The 20,894-nt window shown below is 38.9% G+C and overlaps 3 protein-coding genes across 4 annotated transcripts in view; 1 reads left to right on the top strand and 2 right to left on the bottom strand.

The window, feature by feature from the left end:
- Nucleotides 1-20,894, bottom strand: part of LOC134658339 (trehalase-like) — a 221,931-nt gene that overhangs the window by 36,416 nt on the left and 164,621 nt on the right. The window lies entirely within an intron of this gene.
- On the top strand, nucleotides 8,986-13,446 carry LOC134658455 (facilitated trehalose transporter Tret1-like). Its single transcript, XM_063514135.1, has 4 exons — nucleotides 8,986-9,082; nucleotides 9,459-9,594; nucleotides 11,130-11,302; nucleotides 12,251-13,446. Exons 1-4 carry the CDS (start codon nucleotides 9,035-9,037, stop codon nucleotides 13,358-13,360), a joined length of 1,467 nt encoding a protein of 488 aa, XP_063370205.1. The 5' UTR covers nucleotides 8,986-9,034; the 3' UTR covers nucleotides 13,361-13,446.
- Nucleotides 15,679-18,895, bottom strand: LOC134658480 (uncharacterized). Its single transcript, XM_063514165.1, has 3 exons — nucleotides 18,854-18,895; nucleotides 17,826-17,961; nucleotides 15,679-17,020 (listed from the first exon to the last, which is right to left on the bottom strand). The coding sequence occupies exons 1-3, from the start codon at nucleotides 18,893-18,895 to the stop codon at nucleotides 15,687-15,689; spliced, it is 1,512 nt and encodes a 503-aa protein (XP_063370235.1). The 3' UTR covers nucleotides 15,679-15,686.

Here is a 20,894-nt window from a genome sequence, read left to right as displayed (position 1 = left end):
GACTATAGGTATTCCCGTTTTAATCAATAAGTAGGTACCTAAAATGAAGCAGGAAAATAAATACCATTCACATTAGTGCTATAATTAAAAACGTGCTTTAGGTCATCTTATTTTTGCAGTTGTGTAGACTGCTTGTATTATATTGTCTGCTTCGAGTTCTATGTCATTGTCAACAATAGAGTTTAGCTTGCCTCTAGGGTCTCCCAGTTCCACCTTCAAGTTGCTTTTGAACGCTAACCAGATGGTGTTCCTGGGATTCCGTTTACGTATAGTTTTTTATTAGAATTTTAGTTTTATACCTGAAGTATTTACTTATACCTTTGATAAAGCGATAACCCAAGAGACATGGCATCTAATGTTAGTAGGTACTCGCGTTGTTCGACGCTAGCGTTATATGTTATATCAATGACCTCACCCCGTGTTACCCACACGTGCACACGTACCATAAAAATGTTTGAATGGGTACACTATGTTTACAAAAAAAAACCAAGGAATGTCGTAGCTAAATGACAAATCTGAGTAAATATTCTTGCAATTTCGCGAATGGGACTTTCTTCAAAAACCTGATTTTCAAGTTTGCGTCCACTCGTGACGTAAGTATACAGATACACACTACACAGTGGGGTATTCACGAAGGTTTTATTAACGCATCATTTCTTCTACATTATTTGTATGAATCCTGTAATATTGTGTTTAATTATTAGATAATTATTAACGCATAGGTACTTAAACCACTAATATTACAATTATTATTTTTACACTACGTCGGTGGCAAGCAAGCACACGGCCTTCCTGATGGTAAGTGGTCACCGTAGCTTAAATACGGACAAGGATAAGTAACAGCAAATATACATTACATGCCTACATGGTGACAAACGATAATAAACGATACAGACACAGATAGACGATAATAACGATAAAGTGGCGGCCATGCTGATACGCCGCTGTCTGGCCTACCTAGTGGTGTGACCCTGCCTACACTAATTTCAAAATTTTAATTAAGTAAATTTCTATTGTAGTAGGCACAATACATTACATTACAATAGCTCAAGTTACACTGGACAAACACTTAAAGCTGACATAATCTGTTTTGTGAACATATACCTAACCGTAGTATACTAACAACCACCGCCGTAGCCAGGCCAGTGCCGCCAGTGTGCGCTGAAATCTCGCGAGAGGTTAGTCCAACCATGTTTAATAAGTAGTGTGTGTTGTGAAGTGATGAACTTAAAGTAAGATTTACTTTTTTATATACTTAAGTATATAAGTTCTTCGTTTAGCATTTATTACATAGAAGGTAAGTGGTAAGATAAGGATGCGGTTTTGAAGAAATCTGAGAAGTGTTTAATTTAATAATCTTCTATTTTTGCTAACGTAAGTTTTCTAAGTTGTGTTTGTTTTGTTGCGTTTAGTGATTATTTGCGAACAAAAACGAATGAAAGAATATTTAAAATTATAGAAGTTTAAAATAGGTTTTCAATTACAACGTGGGGATACTAGGTATCTATAGGTGCTTACCTAAATACCTACTCATGGACAAATTTAGAGGAACGCAAAAAAAGGTTTCATTACTGGATTACATCACCTAAATAATTTTAAAGTTAAGTAGTAATTACCTACACTTTTTTTCGCGTTCCTCTAAATTTCTATTGTTAAACCTATTGTTAATTTGGTAAGTAACAAAGAAAAAACTTAGATATAAAGATTCGTTGATCGACAGATTTAATACAGTAAAGAATCTTAATGTATGTACGAGTAGTATCTTCACAAAAAAAAACCGGGCAAGTGCGAATCGGACTCGCGCACGGAGGGTTCCGCACCATCAACAAAAAATAGAGCAAAAAAATCGTGTTTGTAAAAAAAATTATTTTATTTTTAGTGTTTGTTGTTATAGCGGCAACAGAGATACATCATTTGTGAAAATTTCAACTGTCTAGCTATCGCGGTTCATGAGATACAGCCTGGTGACAGACGGACGGCCGGATGGACGCACGGACGGACGGACAGCGAAGTCTTAGTAATAGGGTCCCGTTTTTTACCTTTTGGGTACGGAACCCAAAAAAACTATGATTTTTAGGGTTCCGTACCTCAAAAGGAAAAATCGGAACCCTTATAAGATCACTGGGTGCGTCTGTCTGTCTGTCTGTCTGTTTGTCCGACCATTCCCCCCCCCCCCCTTTTATCTCCAAAACTAATACTGGGTCCAAAATTTTGAAAAAAAAAATCGAAAATAGTTCTTTACCTATAGATGAGGAAAACCTATTAGAAATGTGAGCGTGAGTCGGACTTAATGTACAGAACCCTTGGAACGCAAGTCTGACTCGCACTTGGCCGGTTTTTTACCAACCATACCAATACTTAGATCAGCTTATCAAAACAAAAAAGGGACATAAGTAGTTGACAAAAAAGAAGAAGTTTTAATAGTAGTTTGTGTTACAAGGGATCAAAATGATATATTTCCGTCAAGGGCGTACATTGGAAGTAGAATCCTGAGCGTAATGAGGGATTCAAGTGTTAACGCCCAAGACGAAATAATTTTGATACCGTGTGACACATAATACTGCTTTTCACATCAACTATGAGGAAAATAAAAAAATCTTAGTGTTGACACAATCTGATGCTTAAACAGATTATTTAAGCTAAAAAAATAATGTGCAAAAAATGTAAAAATAGTGTGCTAGAGCAGAGAAGTGTTACTTTGATCCCTCCTAGCAGGGAGGAAAAGTGCCACTTTGATCCCTCCTAGCAGGGAAGAAAAAGCTCTTTTCCGAATAGGTGGTGTGAAAAAATAAAATGATCATTAACCATGTTTCAAACGTACCAAAAACTCATCAAAAAGTATTTTGTTTTATTCAAGGTTAACAAACGAGTTAAGTTAATAGCACTAAAACTATATGTATTTTTTATCGCTGTGCGGTTAGCTAGGTTACGCAACATGTCACTTTGATATATTGGCATGTCGAATTTTTCATTAGTTTGCGTTTTTAATTAGATTTAGATTGAAAAATAATATAAACAGGCACGTACCTACACCTGACGCAACTCCAGTCATTTTAAAATTTAATACTGTCCGCTCCATTACTACTAGTTGAATAAAAAACATTCAAAATAGCTAAATTATCTAGTGTATTTGATAAATAAATATGTAGGTACACATATATGTACAATACATATGACAAAAGATTTTTAGTACGATTTTTAGGATAATATCTTTCCTTAGTTCTTGAATGAGCACTAATCAAATAGCTACTTATTATTGGTTCTTATAGTTTAGATTCAAAATTTTAGACCATCGGTCACCCCTACATCAGGAGGCAAGCAATAGTGCCAAAGTTACCTATTGGCAATATTTCTTCGCTGAATCGCAATGCTTATATGGGGCATTATCTATGAAAAGGGACCTTATTGTCGATGGCGCTTACGCCGCACAGCGTCGCGCGGCATTGTATTTATATCGGATCATCGTTAATAATGGCGTAACCGCCATCGACAATAAGGTCCCTTTTCATAGATAACGTCACATATCAGTATCACTTACCTCGTATCAATGTCAATATCTGGGAGACCGAGCTTTGCTCGGAAAACGTATAAAAACTCAAAAATGAGCGTTTTCCCAGAGATAAGACTTAGCTAGATCGATTTTTCGCCCCCGAAAACTCCCATATACCAAATTTCACCGAAATCGTTAGAGCCGTTTCCGAGATCCCCAAAATATATATACATATAAATATGCAAGAATTGCTCGTTTAAATATCAAAAATGTCATTAAAGCAGATATAGTTTTTTTTCTTTCTTATCGGTACAGTTATATGTATATTATGGCCAAGTAACCATCGGTTGCAATTAATTTGCAAGAGCGGCATTCTGACTATATAAATCTGTTTTAGATTTGATCTTCCTTTGATATTTGAGAATTTCTCTCATATTGATATCATATTGAATAAGATTGAGCAGAGAGTTATTGATTTGATTTGATATTAGTTTGTAGAAGTGGAGTGTAGTTTGACAGCGAATGTAGATGGCGCTGCCATACATATATGTAAATAAATAAATAATCGTCGTAAATCTGTGTATTAGGTGTGATTCAAAAGCAATTTAAGGAATATCAAATCGATATCAAATTTTTAGTTCGAATTTGATATCAGTTGACATGGCCTACCAGCGGGTCACAGCATGATTTTATCTGAACCGATTTCGCTTTAGGTCGAACAGAGCACAAAATACTATGTATGTACTACTATGTTTTATACTCTAATTATACCCGGTGAGATATTCGACTATTAAGAGGGGGGCTAACGATAAATTGCAGTTTTTAATTGTAGGTATATCGCTACCTACCTATGTACCTATACCATATTATCTTGTAAATAAAATAGCAGATATAATAAATTAAATCCCACCAAAAACATTTTTTTTTTTTTTTTTATTAAAAATGGGCTTACTCATGGCCACAGACTAGTCGGGGCGAAGACGTGGCCTACGATGGAGCGAGTCTGCCCAGAAGGTGCCTGTTCACCCTTGATTTGAAGGTTGCCGGGTTATATGAGCTCGGAAATATAGACGCCGGCAAAAAAACACACACACACACACACACTGTCACATGGACGTAAGGTGAAAAATGTATTCACTATATTCATTATTTTTTATAATACAGTAGTTCTTGGAGTAACGAAACGGCCAAGCCACATATTTTGACTAAGGTGTAGAGTTTGTGAAGTTAGGGCTTGTAGAGTTAGAAGCTTGGCTCTACAAGAGATCTGATAACTTTTTGTCAGTGCGAGCCTTAAGGTTTCGTCTTGGCAACATTTTACATGAAAATGTTTTTGGTGGGATTTCACTTCTTTTTGTAAGTTGCTTCCATCCCCTAACTTAAAGGGTTGCGCGTGTGATTTAAGGACCTACTATTAAAAATCCTGAAATACGTACCTCGGGGCATCTTTTATACAATCTGCTTTTTACTGATTCCCCATACAAACTTCAACCCTCTTTTTCCCTTAATGCCCTTTTCCACCCCCTTTTCACCCTTACGGGGTGATTTTGGAGTTGAAAAGTATTCTATGCCATTCCTCATTACAAAAACTATCTACATACCAAATTTCAACTAAATCGGTTCAGCGGTTATTGATTTCCCATACAAAATTCCACCCCCCTTTTCCCCCCCTTAGCGGCAAAAAATTTAAAGTTTTTGAATTTTTTTGTTGTTTGTGTACTAATACTATCTTACATACCAAATTTCAGCTTCCTAGGACTTCAGGAAGTACCCTAGAGGTTTTGATGATCAACAGTGAGTGAGTGAGTCAGTGACGAAATCGGGGTTTTTTAGATATGAATAAAATCTTAAGTATAAGAGCTATGCAATTGAATTTTTTTATGTTTAATAAGTCCACTATTGACATCATATCCCGAGAATTTTGTTTATCTGGTATAATCCAAACCCAAGTTATGAGGGTTCAAAAAAACGACGAAGCGCTTCGAGAAAAGGTAGGTAGTGCCCTTGCGCTTCGCTTTGCTCGTCTTGGTGGGGGCACTACCGTGCCCCCAGATATTTCAATTTGGTTCGCATTAGTTAGTTAGACAAATGAAACTCGTTTACCTTGAGAATCTGATTATAGTCGTAGTTCCTAGTTTATATGCAATTTTAAATCATATATGGTTGTGTCTTGGAATATATTACCCGCACCCAAAGCCGGTAGCAACAGGTCTCTAAGATACATCCTGAATGGTAGCTTTTATATTCTACCGTGGTTGTCCTGTCCTCCGCAATGGCATGATTTACCACCACGAGAAAGCAGGAGACCTAAAAATACATGAATTCGGTTCTGTTTGAAATCTCGAGAGACACATTCTAATTTGAGTAATCAATTTTTAATCACGTGACCACTTTTGAGTTTAATAGCGGCCGCTAACGGCCGCGTGAAATTCTTCGCACGACTTTTGGTAGTTGACAGGCACTCTTGTACATTTCAGGCCTGTGAGTTTAGCTTAGGTATACATATGTAAGTAGTACGTAGCGCCCGCAATTACGACCAGTAACTTGTTTACTCAAAAATATTTCCAAAATAAACATTTAGGGGTGAACAATACCTACTTACACACAAAAGATACATAGGTATGTGACGTTATCTATGAAAAGGGACCTAAATTGTTAAAAATGCTGTGTGAATAGTTAAGACGAAACAGAAGCTGAGATTTAAATATTTTAGGTAAATATACCAGTCTTGCTAACGGAAGCGGCTCCTAAAACTAGTGCGATGAGGACAAGGCGAAAAATCCTGCGTAAAAAGCTCAAAAATCGAGGTTTCGTACTCAACTGTTTCCTCCTCCAAAACTTAACCAATCGTAACCAAATTTGGAAATCTAAATTATTATGAAATTATCTGTGTCGGACCGTTTTGCTTTTTTGGCTAATTGATATCAGTTTTGAACACCACGCCTCTCATTGCGGCATAGTCAATTAGGCCATTTTGGCCATTTTATAAGGGCTCTAGCGCCTTAAAAAACAAAAAAATAAAAAATAAAAATAAAGCAAAACGGTCCAACACAGATATTGACAATATTAATCTGTGTTGAAAAAATCATTGCACTAGCTTCAAAAGCCACGGAGGAAACAGTCGAGTACGTTTGTATGGAGAAATGACCACTCCTGTTGGTTCGCAATTTTACTAATGAGATAATTATATGATAGCTGTCACCGTACCCAAGCTGTTTGAAAACTACTATAGTTGGCTTTGTATATCTCATAGACCATAGGTAGCGTTTATGTTGTCTATGGTTTGTCTAATATTTATGTATAGCCTGTATAGAACAGGCAATAAACTTTTACTGTTATCTAAGCCTGGTTGCGTCAGCCTTAAGTCCGCCTGTCAAATTTCATAACCCACATCTATGCTATATGTTAAAGCAGAGACAGGCACAATGCACATGTACCTAATAAAAACAATTACCTATTCTTTATTTTGTGTTTCGTATATGTTTTGGGAAGGCGTTTTGAAATAATACGATGACGACGACCGACGGCGTTTTGAAATAATGACGACCGGTCTGGCCTAGTGGGTAGTGACCCTGCCTGCTAAGCCGATGGTCCTGGGTTCGAATCCCGGTAAGGGCATTTATTTGTGTAATGAACACTAATATTTGTTCCGGAGTCATGGATGTTTTCTATGTATATAAGTATATATTTATCTATATACGTATGTATATCGTCGCCTAGCACCCACAGTACAAGCTTTGCTTAGTTTGGGGCTAGGTTGATCTGTGTAAGATGTCCCCCAATATTTATTTATTTATTTTATTTAATACGCGGCCATCTATTTTAAACTTATCAAAGATAAGATCTACTTAAATGGCTTACTATGTTACGAAAAGAGGTAACGAATTGTTAAACTTTACAGTACCTACATCTGGCGGTCTAGCACAACTTGCGTTCTCGCGCGCGAGTCAATACTTGAAGTCGCGCTGGATGTATGGAGTCGCGCGCGAGAACGCAACTCATGCTAGCAGGTCTGGTGCTCCATTACGGCACCCTGTGCTATAATGAGCACATTACGTAACTAGGTACGTCGAAAATTGAAAGGGCTATATTTACTGTAAAACTTTGTACGATACATGTGCGAATAATTCCTATTTTTCGCACTTGTAAATAAAACTATTTGACGAGAGTAAGTACATCATAATAGTTAGTATAACTAAAGCGCCACCTACATAGCTGTAAAATACGAAGCATGAACGTGTCTTGAATACATTAAGTAGATTGACAGTCTACAATTAACTGGTCCCTGTATACATTAAAGTCTGCGCTTAGACTGCTTAGCACTTAGCGGGGGAAAGTAGTGAGATGTGTTAGAATGACTTAGTAGAGTGCTAGGCGATTGGCAGCGCGCGCGCATAGAGAACGGCTGCGGAAAAGGACGTAAGCGACAAGGACTTGCCAGGGACTTAAGCTGTTTATGTAAGTTTTCTACCCTACTTACTCGTAATGTGGAACATTTTTTGACGTGGAAAATGTACTAAGAGTTTCGTCTATATTATATTATATTCTGTCGTTGCTGTAACCAACCACTTGCAAGATGGGTTTAGCTACGTTTTTTAGCTATACCTAGGATATTTATTTATGTATACTAGCGACCCGCCCCGGCTTGGCACGGGTTAACAAATTATACATAAACCTTCCTCTTGAATCACTCTATCTATTTAAAAACCGCATCAAAATCCGTAGCGTAGTTTTAAAGATCTAAGCATACAGACAGGCAGGGAAGCGACTTTGTTTTATACTATGTAGTGTTTCCGTCGTTGCTGTACCAACCACTTGCAAGATGGGTTTAGCTACGTTTTTTAGCTATATATAGCTATACCTAGGATACCTAGGATCTTTATTTATCTATATTTTTAGCTATATACCTAGAATGTTTATTTATCTAATGCAAGCTGCATCTATTTACTTATGCCATTAAATACCACTTGTACGAATAAAAAAACTAGGAAGTATTTGCTATAGGTATCCTCAATTCCTCATAAGGTTCTTTCTTAGTTTATAGACTGAACAGGTTTTATATAGATAGGTACCTAACTCATATGTGACACCAATGATTTCAAAAGTACCTAAGGATAAAGTCTCTTGTCTATGATGAATTAGTTAGAACATTTCGTAAAGTATGTGAAAGCAAAGATCGGATTCAACCTGAGGGTCGACACAATGCGAATTTTAATTTGAATTAGTTTGTGGTGTGCGCTCCGACTGAACATCTAGTGACCTTCACCAAGGAGGAGTTTTGGCCGAAGGGTGTCAAGTCTCGGCGGTTCCGCGGCCGGCTTCCTGACACTGCGGGGTTGCGTATTGCATCGCAATCATATTAATGTGATTTTTAGTGTTTAGTTTATATTTTTATAATATGTACCTATTGTGCTAGTTTTAAGGTATTTATATATGGGCCATTAGTTGCCTGATAAAAAGATTTCATTCATTCATTCATTTCTTTCTTTTCAGCATGCACGGTTTTGGAAAGTGGATCTAGAATCTGCGCCCACATAAACAGACATGGAAGGCGCTTACAAGAAACAGCGGGTCTCGCCCGTCTTGAGACAAGTATAATTTACGTTTGCATAGCTTAATAAGGAGGTGTATACTTATGAATAAAAAAAAACGTCACTATCAAAAGGGAGCGAGCTTTTAGCCCACTGCTAGAAAGGTCGAGTCTAAAAATATGTAGGTAGCCAGAAGTAGGTAGGTAGTCGCCGAAATAAAATGGAAATTATAAGTAGTTACTACTAGACACAAGGACGTTCAATACTATAGATTACTATAACGTACATAAAAATGATAGGTACTTTCTGACTCAAAAATACCTATATCTAATAGATAGGGTTCCCAAAATGTCCAAAAATTATCTATCTAGACTTCTAACCGACATTTTGGGAACCCATCTATGAAAGAACACCTTTAAATAAACTTTTATTTTTAGTCGCTGGCGGTCAGCGGGGTGGTGCTGTACATGATCGGCACGGGCGCCAACATCGCCTTCCCGGGAGTGTTGCTGCAACAGTTGCGCGAACCTGACTCCGTGTTGCAACTCACCGACGAACATGAATCGTGGATAGGTGAGCCTTGTCTAATGTCAATTATCAAGAACGTTAACAACACCAGCTAAACAATGAGTTCCCGGGAGTGTTGCTGCAACAGTTGCGCGAACCTTTGCACATCGATATATTAGACAGTCAGGAAGAAAGAGCTACACTCCTGCTCTACCGACCTTCTGTAAGTGGAGTATGTGTACAAAAGCAAGAGTTTGAAGCGACGAAAGAGCTTATTATTACAGTCGGTCTTACTGGTAGACAGGCATCTCCACGTTGACCTTATAGTGTGTTTGAAGTAGAGACAGTACTAAATGGACAACTGGTCTGGCCTAGTGGGTAGTGACCCTGCCTGTGAAGCCGCGGTCCTGGGTTGGAATCCCGATAAAAGCATTTATTTGTGTGATGAGCACAAATATGTGTTCCTGAGTTTTGGGTGTTTTCTATGTATCGTTGTCTGAGCACCCACAACACAAACCTTCTTGAGCTTACTGTGACTTACTTTACTGTGGACTTAGTCAATCTGTGTAAGAAAATGTCCTATAATACTAAATTACAGCTAGAAAATAAAACAAATAAATAATATGCTAAAGTAAAACCAGACTGTGTTTTCGTGTCCTCTGGTAATAACCTTGCTTCGTTGTGTATTTTGTAGATATTTTAGGCTTCAATTGAAAACACGAAGCAGCTCGTTAGCCTGCATTAGGGCTCAAACACTGTCATTACTAGTTTCACGCGCAGTGGATGGCGTCAGAGGGCCTACCGCGAACCACGTTCGACGTGTTGCCTCCCTGTCACACTTACGTACGAATTTACAAGTGCAACAAAGAGGCAACACGTCGAACGTGGTTCGCGGTAGACCCTCTGGACCGCAATTCGACATTCTTTTATACTTACCTATTTCAACATAGGTATGAACAATTCATGACACCACATCCAAGCTGCCCAGCAGTCCAGTCAAAACCAGGCCTATCCAAGTGACAAATCATTTAAAAGTATAGAAAACGTCAATATGTGGCCAACTTTTAATACCTAACTACATAATAGACCTACCTATAAATGGTGACAGGTGACTTTTCGTTCGTTTTATTGATTAGAATTGTGAGAAGTATTTTATAATCTCGAATCGTAGCACTTCTGACTTTGGTGGAAGGGCAGTGGACGACGAACTACTGGAACTAAGTGGAAGTGAACTTGTTTTTAGAATTAATATATTTATACTTATTTAAAAAAAAAAGTTGATCTGCGTATGCAATTGCAGTGACGAAAATAACAGGCGTGTGTTTTAGGACTGAAATAATTACCTAGACAGTGTATTTAATTATTTTCATTCACACTTTACAAATTTATTTGTTAACATTACCACCGATTATATAATGGTGCGTGGAAGAGCCTGTAATAATGTCTAATGAGATTAAATTGATTTCAATTCTAATTCTATCAGTGATAATTTCGTATATCTTTATAGAAATAAACAAATACCTTACCTAATTTATCCCTAAATAAGTGTTACCATATTTTTCTCTCGACAGTCTTTGCTCACGTCTAACCATTGATTCCAGCATCCATCCTGGGCCTGGCCCTCATCTCTGGGATTGTAACCGCCCCCCTCTGCCTGCAGCGGCTGGGCAGAAGGCTCACCAACCAGCTCAGCACACTACCATCACTGGGGGGATGGGCGCTCATGGTGGCGGCCACGGGGCCTACAGCGCTTCTCATCAGCAGAACTCTTCAGGTATGTACTGCTGCAGAGGGAAAACGGCCGCCATTTTGAACTTTTTCATCAATGAACTTACCGCTTTCTAAATTATTTCAAGACGAAGTAGTAATATATATTTAATGTAATATACAGAAGAAAAAAGCCGGACGTTTTTAATTTTTTATTCGTCTCTATTAGCTTCTATCATAGACGCTCCTTACCTAAAGTTTGGCCATTTTGTCACTGGGACCTCTCATATTACTTTTCAATTTATCGCATTTTGTAATGACAAAAATAGTGGGCAAGCCTGTAATTTAAACAAACTCAGCTATTTTCAATACATATCTTATCAACAAACATTCCAACAACGAACAATAATCAAAACCCATAAAATCACAGTTTATTAAAAACCGATAGCAAACTTCTCGAGTCACGGGGTGTATTACATGTCGATAGGGTCGATGTGGTTGGACTCAAATCAACTCGGCACAATTGAACATTTGCATCCCGTGATGTTACATCACATGCGAGTAATTGCTAATCAATGTTCTTCATTTACCTTCGGTCGTGATTGCTACTGTTACTGTTTATTATCTGTTTGACAATGTATAATCAATACAATAGGTACTGAATAAAAGAATTGGAATATGAATATGATCGCTCATCAGGGCAAAGTTCTATTGCTGATCTACGGAAACCCTGCTGAGTGGTTCTTAAAGTTCTTACAGTCTGATAAATAGGTATAACTGACAATGTTAACACATTTTAGCATGTTAACGCCACAATATAGTATTTACAAATTGCATTGCTTTGAAGATAAAACTTTGCCGTAATTATACAGAGATTATAGAATAGAAGATTAGGAAACTAGGCTGTTAGCATGAGGTTGACGATGGCTTGGCCTTAAGTAGGTACTCCTTCCTAAAATGTTTCTTGTGTGGAAAAAAGATTAACGTCATTAATCATTACTTCTGATCATTCCAGGGATTCGGAATGGGACTTCAGGCGGCATCAGCACCAGTCTCCATCGCGGAATACTCGTCGCCCAAGCTGCGTGGCGCGTTTCTCGCAACCATCGCCTTCTCCTTCGCCACTGGCATGCTGTTTGCTCATGTCTTCGGTACCCTGCTCTACTGGAGGTCCGCTGCCATCGCCTGTGGAAGCGTCTATGCTGTATCACTGATACTGGTCTCTTTATCACCTGAAACCCCGCCGTATCTTGCCTCGAGAGGTAAATTCAACCAATGCAGGAAGAGCTTCCGCTGGCTCCGCGGACATTACCGCGATTCGGAGAAGGAACTCGAAGTCTTACTCAACAGCCAAAGGATGGGCACCACTGAAACTACAGACGGAAAGACTAGACTACAAATGTATATGGAAATAGCGAGGAAGCCTGAGTTTTACAAGCCGACAGTCATTATGATGTTCATGTTTGTGCTCTTCCAGATATCTGGGATGACTGTTGTACCGTCGTATACTGTTCCTATGATGAATGAAGTAACTGATGGCGCGATAGAAGCGAATACAAGCATGCTGATGGTGGATATTGTGAGGTTCGTCACTTCGGTCATGGCCTGCGTTGTTGTCAACAAGCTGGATCGTCGCACAGTTCTGTTCATCGGCGTCATAGTTAGTGTCGTGTCTCTGTTCCTGACAGCTCTTTTACTTTATCTTAGAGACTTCGGCTATATACCGGAAGAATACAAATGGATACCAGTCATACCAACTTTAACGTACATATTTGGGAAAACATTAGGAATTTTACCCATTCCATGGGCTATAGCTGGTGAGATCTTCCCGCTTGCCTATAGGAGTTTAGGCGGTGGGATTTCTGGCATGTTCCTCTCCATAATGTTCTTTGTCGTGGTTAAGACTGCCCCGACATCCTTCAAAGAGATCGGCGTTAACGGTACATTCCTGGTTTACGGCATGTGCATCGCATTTTGCGGTGCTTTTCTGTACTTCCTTCTCCCAGAGACGAAAGGGAAGACGCTTTATGAGATAGAATGCCACTTCAAGGGAATAGACTCCAGGCTTCCAGATGCCAGTGAGAAGGATAAGATGCTGGAACTGGAGACCCTGGAAGAGGGTTGATGGGGCGGGCGACGGAATAAGGAAATGCTCTGCCGCTTCTTGCCGGCTCCGTAGATAGGTCAAGAATAATGATCTTGTGATATATTAATGTAGGTAGTTTGAATACTTATTACTGTTAGATTTAGGGTGAATTCACATTCTGGAGCCTTAGTGAAGCAAGGATACATGTGAGGGGCTGCAGTAAAGCTTAGTCGACAACATTCGTCGATGTGCTGTTTACTAGAAAGTTAAGATACTTTTTCTTCTGACTGTGACGTCAGTGGCTTGGACTAGGTACCCACCTTGAATCTAGGTTTACAAAATAATGATACTCGAATGCAGGGCTCTCCCGCATAAGCGTCCGGCCCCCCCCCCCCCCCCCGGGCGCCTATGGTGACCCGCGCGAAAGTTCTGAGGCGCAATATGGCCCTCGGGTAAAAAAGTTTGGAGACCCCTGCTCTAATAGATGTGTTTTAAGCGTATTCTACTATAGGTACTTATATGCGAGGTATGAGTTTCTACATATTCGGAGATCAAGGCAGCTGAGTTTGAAAGATGGAATTCTCATTGAATGCCAATCGCATTACTTCACCCTGAAATCTATATCAAATAAAGTATGCATCTTTATACAGTTTACTCTTGTTATTTCTAGTACCTTAATATTATTCCTTTTAAACACTGAATTCAAGCATAAGGTCAGTTGGGGGTAGTGCTACGTGAAAATGATGAAATGCAAAAAGTTTATTGTATCAATTTTAATAATAGGTATTAGGTACCTACAGTAAATCACGACCCTGGGTTTCGTGATAACAATTCTTAATCTACATACTATACAAATTAAACAGAGAGTTACATTGAAACATTTGAAACTAACAAATACCTACCTATGCCATATGTTTCTCCATGGCATGGTATATACCTATTCCTGTTTTCTACAGTAGTGGTGTTGTTGACAGACGTCTAAAATTTTTGAGCTTTCGGACTATTTGAAATGTGGGGAAGCATAAGTTTTTATCGGTTCCTACCAACCTTTGTCAACCCTTGTTTAATTATTTCTCCATAGTGTAGTGTAGTTGTAAGTTATTTATTTTCAAATTCATAGTTAGTCGATATTTAAACATCCTGGAAAAAATGGCTTGAACCTTTCATATGCGTGCGTTGATCAAAAATCGTGGGTTCAATCCTTGGCTGTTCTGTATTGAGTAGACAAAATCGAAAATTCGTGTAGGATCCTCATCATAAAAATACAAGAGGTTAAAACGAGTGCTAAAACTGCTAAGCGTCACTTGCACCATCCCACTAATTAATCCCACATCCCACTAATTAGTGAATGGTGCAAGTGACCCTAAGGGGTATATACATATCCCACCAAAAACATTTTCATGTAAAATGTTGCCAAGACGAAACCATAAGGCTTGCACTGACAAAAAGTTATCAGATCTCTTGTAGAGCCAAGCTTCTAACTCTACAAGCCCTAACTTCACAAACTCTACACCTTAGTCAAAATATGTGGCTTGACCGGTTGAAAACTATTCTATGCCATTCCCCATTACAAAAAATATCTACATACCAAATTTCAACTAAATCGGTTCAGCGGTTATTGATTTCCCATACAAAATTCCACCCCCCTTTTCACCCCCTTAGGGGCAAAAAATTTCAAGTTTTTGAATTTTTTTGTTGGTTGTGTACCTACTAATACTATCTTACGTACCAAATTTCAGCTTCCTAGGACTTCAGGAAGGTAAAGTACCCTAGAGGTTTTTATGATCAACAGTGAGTGAGTGAGTGAGTGAGTCAGTGACGAAATCGGGGTTTTTCAGATATGAATAAAATCTAAAGTATAAGAGCTATGCAATTGAAAATTTTTATGTTTAATAAGTCCACTATTGACATCATATCCCGAGAATTTTTTTTATCTGATATAATCTAAACCCAAGTTATGAGGGTTAAAAAAAAACGACGAAGCGTTTCGAGAAAAGGTAGGTAGTGCCCTTGCGCTTCGCTTTGCTCATCTTGGCGGGGGCACTACTGTGCCCCCAGATTAGAACGAGAAATAGTAGTAATAATGTTCGCTACCGCAATGTAGTATATAGGCAATATTGGGCCAATATTATTGGCACTGAAACAATAGGGATAGTTACATAATATTTAATTGTTTACGTTTACCTAATCTAATTAACATTACATAACAACATAATAATTCAACAATATAGCCCATGCAAACTAATATGTTTTATCTTCAAAATTCAGTTCATCCATGCCATTCTTTATTAGTTCAACTCAATATAAGGTAGGATTTTTTGTATTTACAAATTTAACTAAAGGGACCTACTAAAACTATCTAGTCTTAATGAATGATGATCTGTGAGCTGTACCGTCGCATCAGCATCTTGCCGTTCAAAGGCTCCGACTCTCTCCTCTCGTCATGCATCGATTTTCCTCTTAACTCATCCTCAATCTCTTGAAGAGTCCTGCCTTTTGTCTCAGGAAGAATAAACCAGAGAACACTTAAACAGTAGAACACAACTCCGCTATACACATAATAAGTGTATGGGAGACCTATAGCTCCAGTCAAAACTGGGAAACATTTCACAGCCAAAAAGAAATTCAATGATAAAGGCAATGTGCCAATACCACCACCCAACCCTCTGTATTCTAAAGGAAATATTTCTCCAGATATCGCAAATGGGACAGATGATATGCCAATGGTAAGAGAAAACATGTACATCCCTATTAGAAATATAGGTACGTATTGATTTTTTAAATAACTAGGTAGCCAGTCGTGCTGTTTAGCGAGCGCGTATGTACCCTTACCTAAATATGCAGTAACGCATATGAATCCCATAGTAAAGAGAACAGTCCTTCGGTTGCATTTCTGCATCACAAACACGGCTAAGATATTACACAAGAGTCTCTGACAATCTAGAAGAACCATGAATAGCGCAGCATTCGCTTCAGGACCCACTAATTGTCCGATAATGTCCATGGCGTAAGAACTGATGACGTTAATCCCAGCGAATTGGAATAACGTATATAAGTGGAACATAATAGCCACTGGTTTATAAAATTCGGGCTTTTTGAACGTTCTTCCAAGGTATCTGAAGAATCTTCCAGTTTTTGTACAAAAGGACAGTTTCTGACCCACGACGCTGGATTTCCGAATCAATTTCTGAGCTGATATCATGTGTTCTAGCTCGTCTTCTTGCTCGGGTCCTTCGCCGCGTAGGTAGAAGAAAACTTCTTTGCTTTCCTGGTATTTTCCTTTAGCTATAAGCCACGACGGTGTTTCTGTAGTAAATATGATCATGTTTAAGCTTATGAAGGTTAAAAAAGAGCAGAGCAAGGCTGTTTGCTGCCAGCTCAAGATAGTGCCGATGGTATGCGTGAACATGACTCCAATAGTCAACGATAATGACACGGAAGTCAAGAAAGCTCCTCTGTTCTTTGGATCCGTCATTTCACTTATGATGATCGATCCCAAAGGCCCTAGTAAGCCCATGGACACGCCCTGTAGGAATCTGGCCAGGATTATGGCCTGGACGCTGTCAGCCAGGAGTAACAGGAACCATCCTGCCAAGACAGGTATAGTGGAGATGATGTGGCATTTCTTTCTGCCGATTAAATCCATGAGAGGAGTAACGATGACGTTGCCCATAATTAGAGCGAAGCCGATGATGGACGCTGAAAAAAGGAAGAAAACATTTAAACAGTCGTAATCTCATTGAAATGAAATGACTTTGAGTATTTAATCTAAAGCCGATAGCAATTGCCAAGATTCAGATAATAATCTCTAGGCAAGCAGAGACCGTTTATGATTCCAATTGAACAAACAGACATAGTGTGTGTTGTTAATATTTATTGCCTTAATTAGACGATTATGCCTTATAGGTCATATACATCTTACAACATAGATAAAATGGGGGGATTGCATTGCTTGTCTTTGAGACAAATGTATCTAGGTATTCTGACTAAATAAAAATGTTACTAAGCACTGTCTGACGAATCGAGAGCGTCGTCACGTCATGAAGGCAGGCATCAGCCGATGTCTGCAAGGTGCAAGCATCAAAAATTATTGCAAAACTCGTAATAAGTATTTCCAGAATTTGCCACAATTTGCCCACAGTGCTGGAATTCTCATTTGTTCGAGTTTCTTGAGGGTCGCTATATCCTAAAACCTAACAACTTAGTTACAGTCGCCATCAGATATATCGAAGCGGCCAAGGTGCTCACAAATATCTGCGCACGCCTCTAATGTCAAGGCGTTAGTACTTACTTACACAACTTTGGGAACAATCAACATCAAATTATAGTTAGAAGAGTGCTTGTTCAGATATTGTGAACACCTTGGCCGCTCCGATATATCTGATGGCGACTGTATACCTACTGTTAGCGGTTCGGGATGGTGAAGCACCGTCAAGTTAGTTTAAGAAATACTAGCAAGAACCCTGACAATAGTAGAGACAACTCTAGTTAGAAGACAACCTACCTATCCATGATTCCTGGCTCGGCGTGGCCTTGATGTGGGAGTCGGGGCTCCTGAGGCTTGGGATGAGGATCGCGGAGTAGCCGATGACGCAGCCGTGCCCCGTGATGTTAACTGCCACGCTTGCAGTGAGAAAGCACTGGAATTTAGCAAAAAAGGTTGAATTTATACACCTATCCTCTTTAAAAAATAAAAAACAACGGGTTGCACTCAGGGAGTGCCGGCAGAAGTGAAAACTCAATGACTAGTGCAAAATGCACTATGTATAATTGAGGTTAACGCCATCTAGCGTTAGCGTTAATTACTTGAAACCCCTAAGCACATCACTGTTAGTACTCGAGTTATATTAATACCAGTTAGAGCGAAACTCACTAGATGACATTTAAATAAATTTTTCATGTAAAGTCATTGAGTTTTTCTTTATTGATTTAAATGCCATCTAAATGAGTGGCCATCTAAATCTTATGGTCACGTGATCGTCTTACGCTGTCTCGAGTTTAACATTTTTTCCCCACCTCAAAAAGTGCACAGCGCCGCTAAAGAAGTTTTCACTTCAAAAATTACTTTTGAAGAGTATAATCTGATCCTTGGGAATCTTGGGATACTCAGATCCTCACGCTTATAAACATCCTTGACGCTATACTTATGTAAAATTCACAATTCAAATATAACCACTGTACACACAATACATCATATAGTGACATGAAAAATACATAGCAATATAAAAATCATTAAAAATTAAATTAAAAATAATTACGTTAAGGTCAGGTGGTGTAAGAGAGACATACTTTATTTTTCTCGGGGACAAATCCTTCTTCGTAAGTATTTCATGTTAATATTTATGCAATGCAATACATATTTATATTCACTGCACCTTAAGCTGCTGTTGCGATCCGGATATGAATTTATGATTTAATTCAGACAGCAGATAATCCAAGTGATAATTACAAAAATCATTGCACATGCCACAATATATATATATATATATTATTGGGTATATTTATATACACCTATATAAAAAAAATCTCTACCTGTCTTAAAAACGGCACATAACTATTTTTCGGCGCACTCATTTCCACTTTTTGAACTCTATAATAAAATCGTCACCGATGTATGTGTGTCTGTAACATTGTTCACAAGCACTAGTCTGCGAGGTACTGTGGCTACTGAACATGATTAGGCGCAGGTAATCTTTTACCCGCTAAAGATAAGGATAAACTAGTGAATGGCTGAATCTCGGGATTTTTCATGGATCTGTAAAGGGGGCTTAGCTATGATGACAATAAAATTGTACATCGACAAACGCCAAAGCAAAGGACAAAAATGTATCGGGATGACAGTGCTAAGATAAGTCACGAGACTATTTCCATAGTCAGCCCATAAAATGAAACCAGGGACAGGTTAAACCTATGCTGGCGCCATCTATCTAAACCTTTGACAGTTGCCAACCCTATTGAAGGCCTTTTAATAGTTTTAAAAGTCATCTGAGCGGCTAGAGGTTTAATTGCAGCGAGTTTCAAAAATTAAGGAGGCCTTTTACCAACAGTGGGGCAGACCTCAGCATCGTCATTATTTTTTACTAAAACGGGACTTAATCGCGTATAATTCAGTTTTTAAATTACTTACGACGTTTTGAGGACGGCGTTGTCCCCGTGGTCTCGGATAGGACCTCCCAAAAGGAATTTTCTATACGCGATTAAGTACCGTTTTTAGTAAATAAACTAGCGACCCGCCCGGGTTACACAAAACCTTAACAAATTATACACCTAAACCTTCCTCTTCCTCAAGCATTTTCCCCGGGACATTACGAGTAAATCCCGATAATATCCCATCCCCAAAGGGCTCATCTCAAGTCGTTACATGACGACAACTACTTGAGAGATAGTACGACCTTAGGTTGTTCGATCTAATCAGGCAACGGTGCAAGGTCGGCGATATGAGCTGATTTTATTGCGACGAATTCAGAAGCCCTCTCGAAATGAAATCACTTGAATGTACTTAAGAATAAGAATAAATTTATTGATAAATAACTAAGAATACATAATAATTGATATATAATATTTTTTATTAAATGTATATCGGCACTACCCGTTCAATGTTGTTAGTCCTTAGTTTCCTGCTACTGAAAGGTTGTCTGGAAGACATCGCTTCTTAGCGATAAGACCGCCTGTTGTTACCTAGCTTTTAATCTGTATTTAATTTCTGTGTATTTTTAATTGTATGGTGCACAATAAAGAATATTTATTATTATTATTCTCTTTATTTATTTTTGGTCTTAAGTTAGGTTATTTTATAATATGGATATAAAAATAAAATACAAAAACACTTACAAAAACAATACAAAATACTTATAAACATATTATAAAAAACCTAACCTAGGGTGCCGCCAGCAGCGGGGCAAGGCCCAAGCTGCCGGTGGTCAGGGTTGCAGAGAGAGGAACCGGCGGACTATCCGCGCCGTGTCCAAGATCACCGCCTTCTGCATCTGGCCCTTGATCCAACCACCTAGCGAGAGTCTCTCAAGATGTTGGTCGAGACTCTTCGCTATTAGACCGTTCACTGAAACGACTATCGGGACAATGATCGTCGAATCAACATCCCACATGGCGGTTATCTCGTGAGCCAAGTCTAGGTACTTGCTGGACTTGTCCTTCTCGGCTTTCACGAGATTCTCATCATGGGGGATGGTGATGTCAACGAGCACGGCCCGGCGTTGCGATCGATCTATTATCACAATGTCAGGCTTATTGGCTACAATAGTCCTGTCAGTGATGACAGATCGATCCCAATAGAGCGTGGCACGACCATTCTCGAGAACTGGCGCAGGTGAATACTTGTAGTACGGTACTTCGCGGTCCACAAGGCCGTATAGAAGAGCAAGCTGCTGGTGAATAATCCTGGCTACGAGATTATGTCTGTGCAAGTACTCGCCGTTAGCAAGATGAGAACAACCGGAGATGATATGCCTGAGTGACTCTCCGGGACGACGGCATGCCCGACAAATGTCGACCGTACCGTCCTTCAGGATATATTTCCGATAGTTGTTCGTCATCATTACTTCGTCCGCAATTG

Source organism: Cydia amplana, chromosome 22 (genome assembly GCF_948474715.1).
Source record: "Cydia amplana chromosome 22, ilCydAmpl1.1, whole genome shotgun sequence".
Taxonomy (NCBI): domain Eukaryota; kingdom Metazoa; phylum Arthropoda; class Insecta; order Lepidoptera; family Tortricidae; genus Cydia; species Cydia amplana.
The sequence above is the reverse complement of the archived record's forward strand: the minus strand, read 5'-3'. Positions and strand labels throughout refer to the sequence as shown.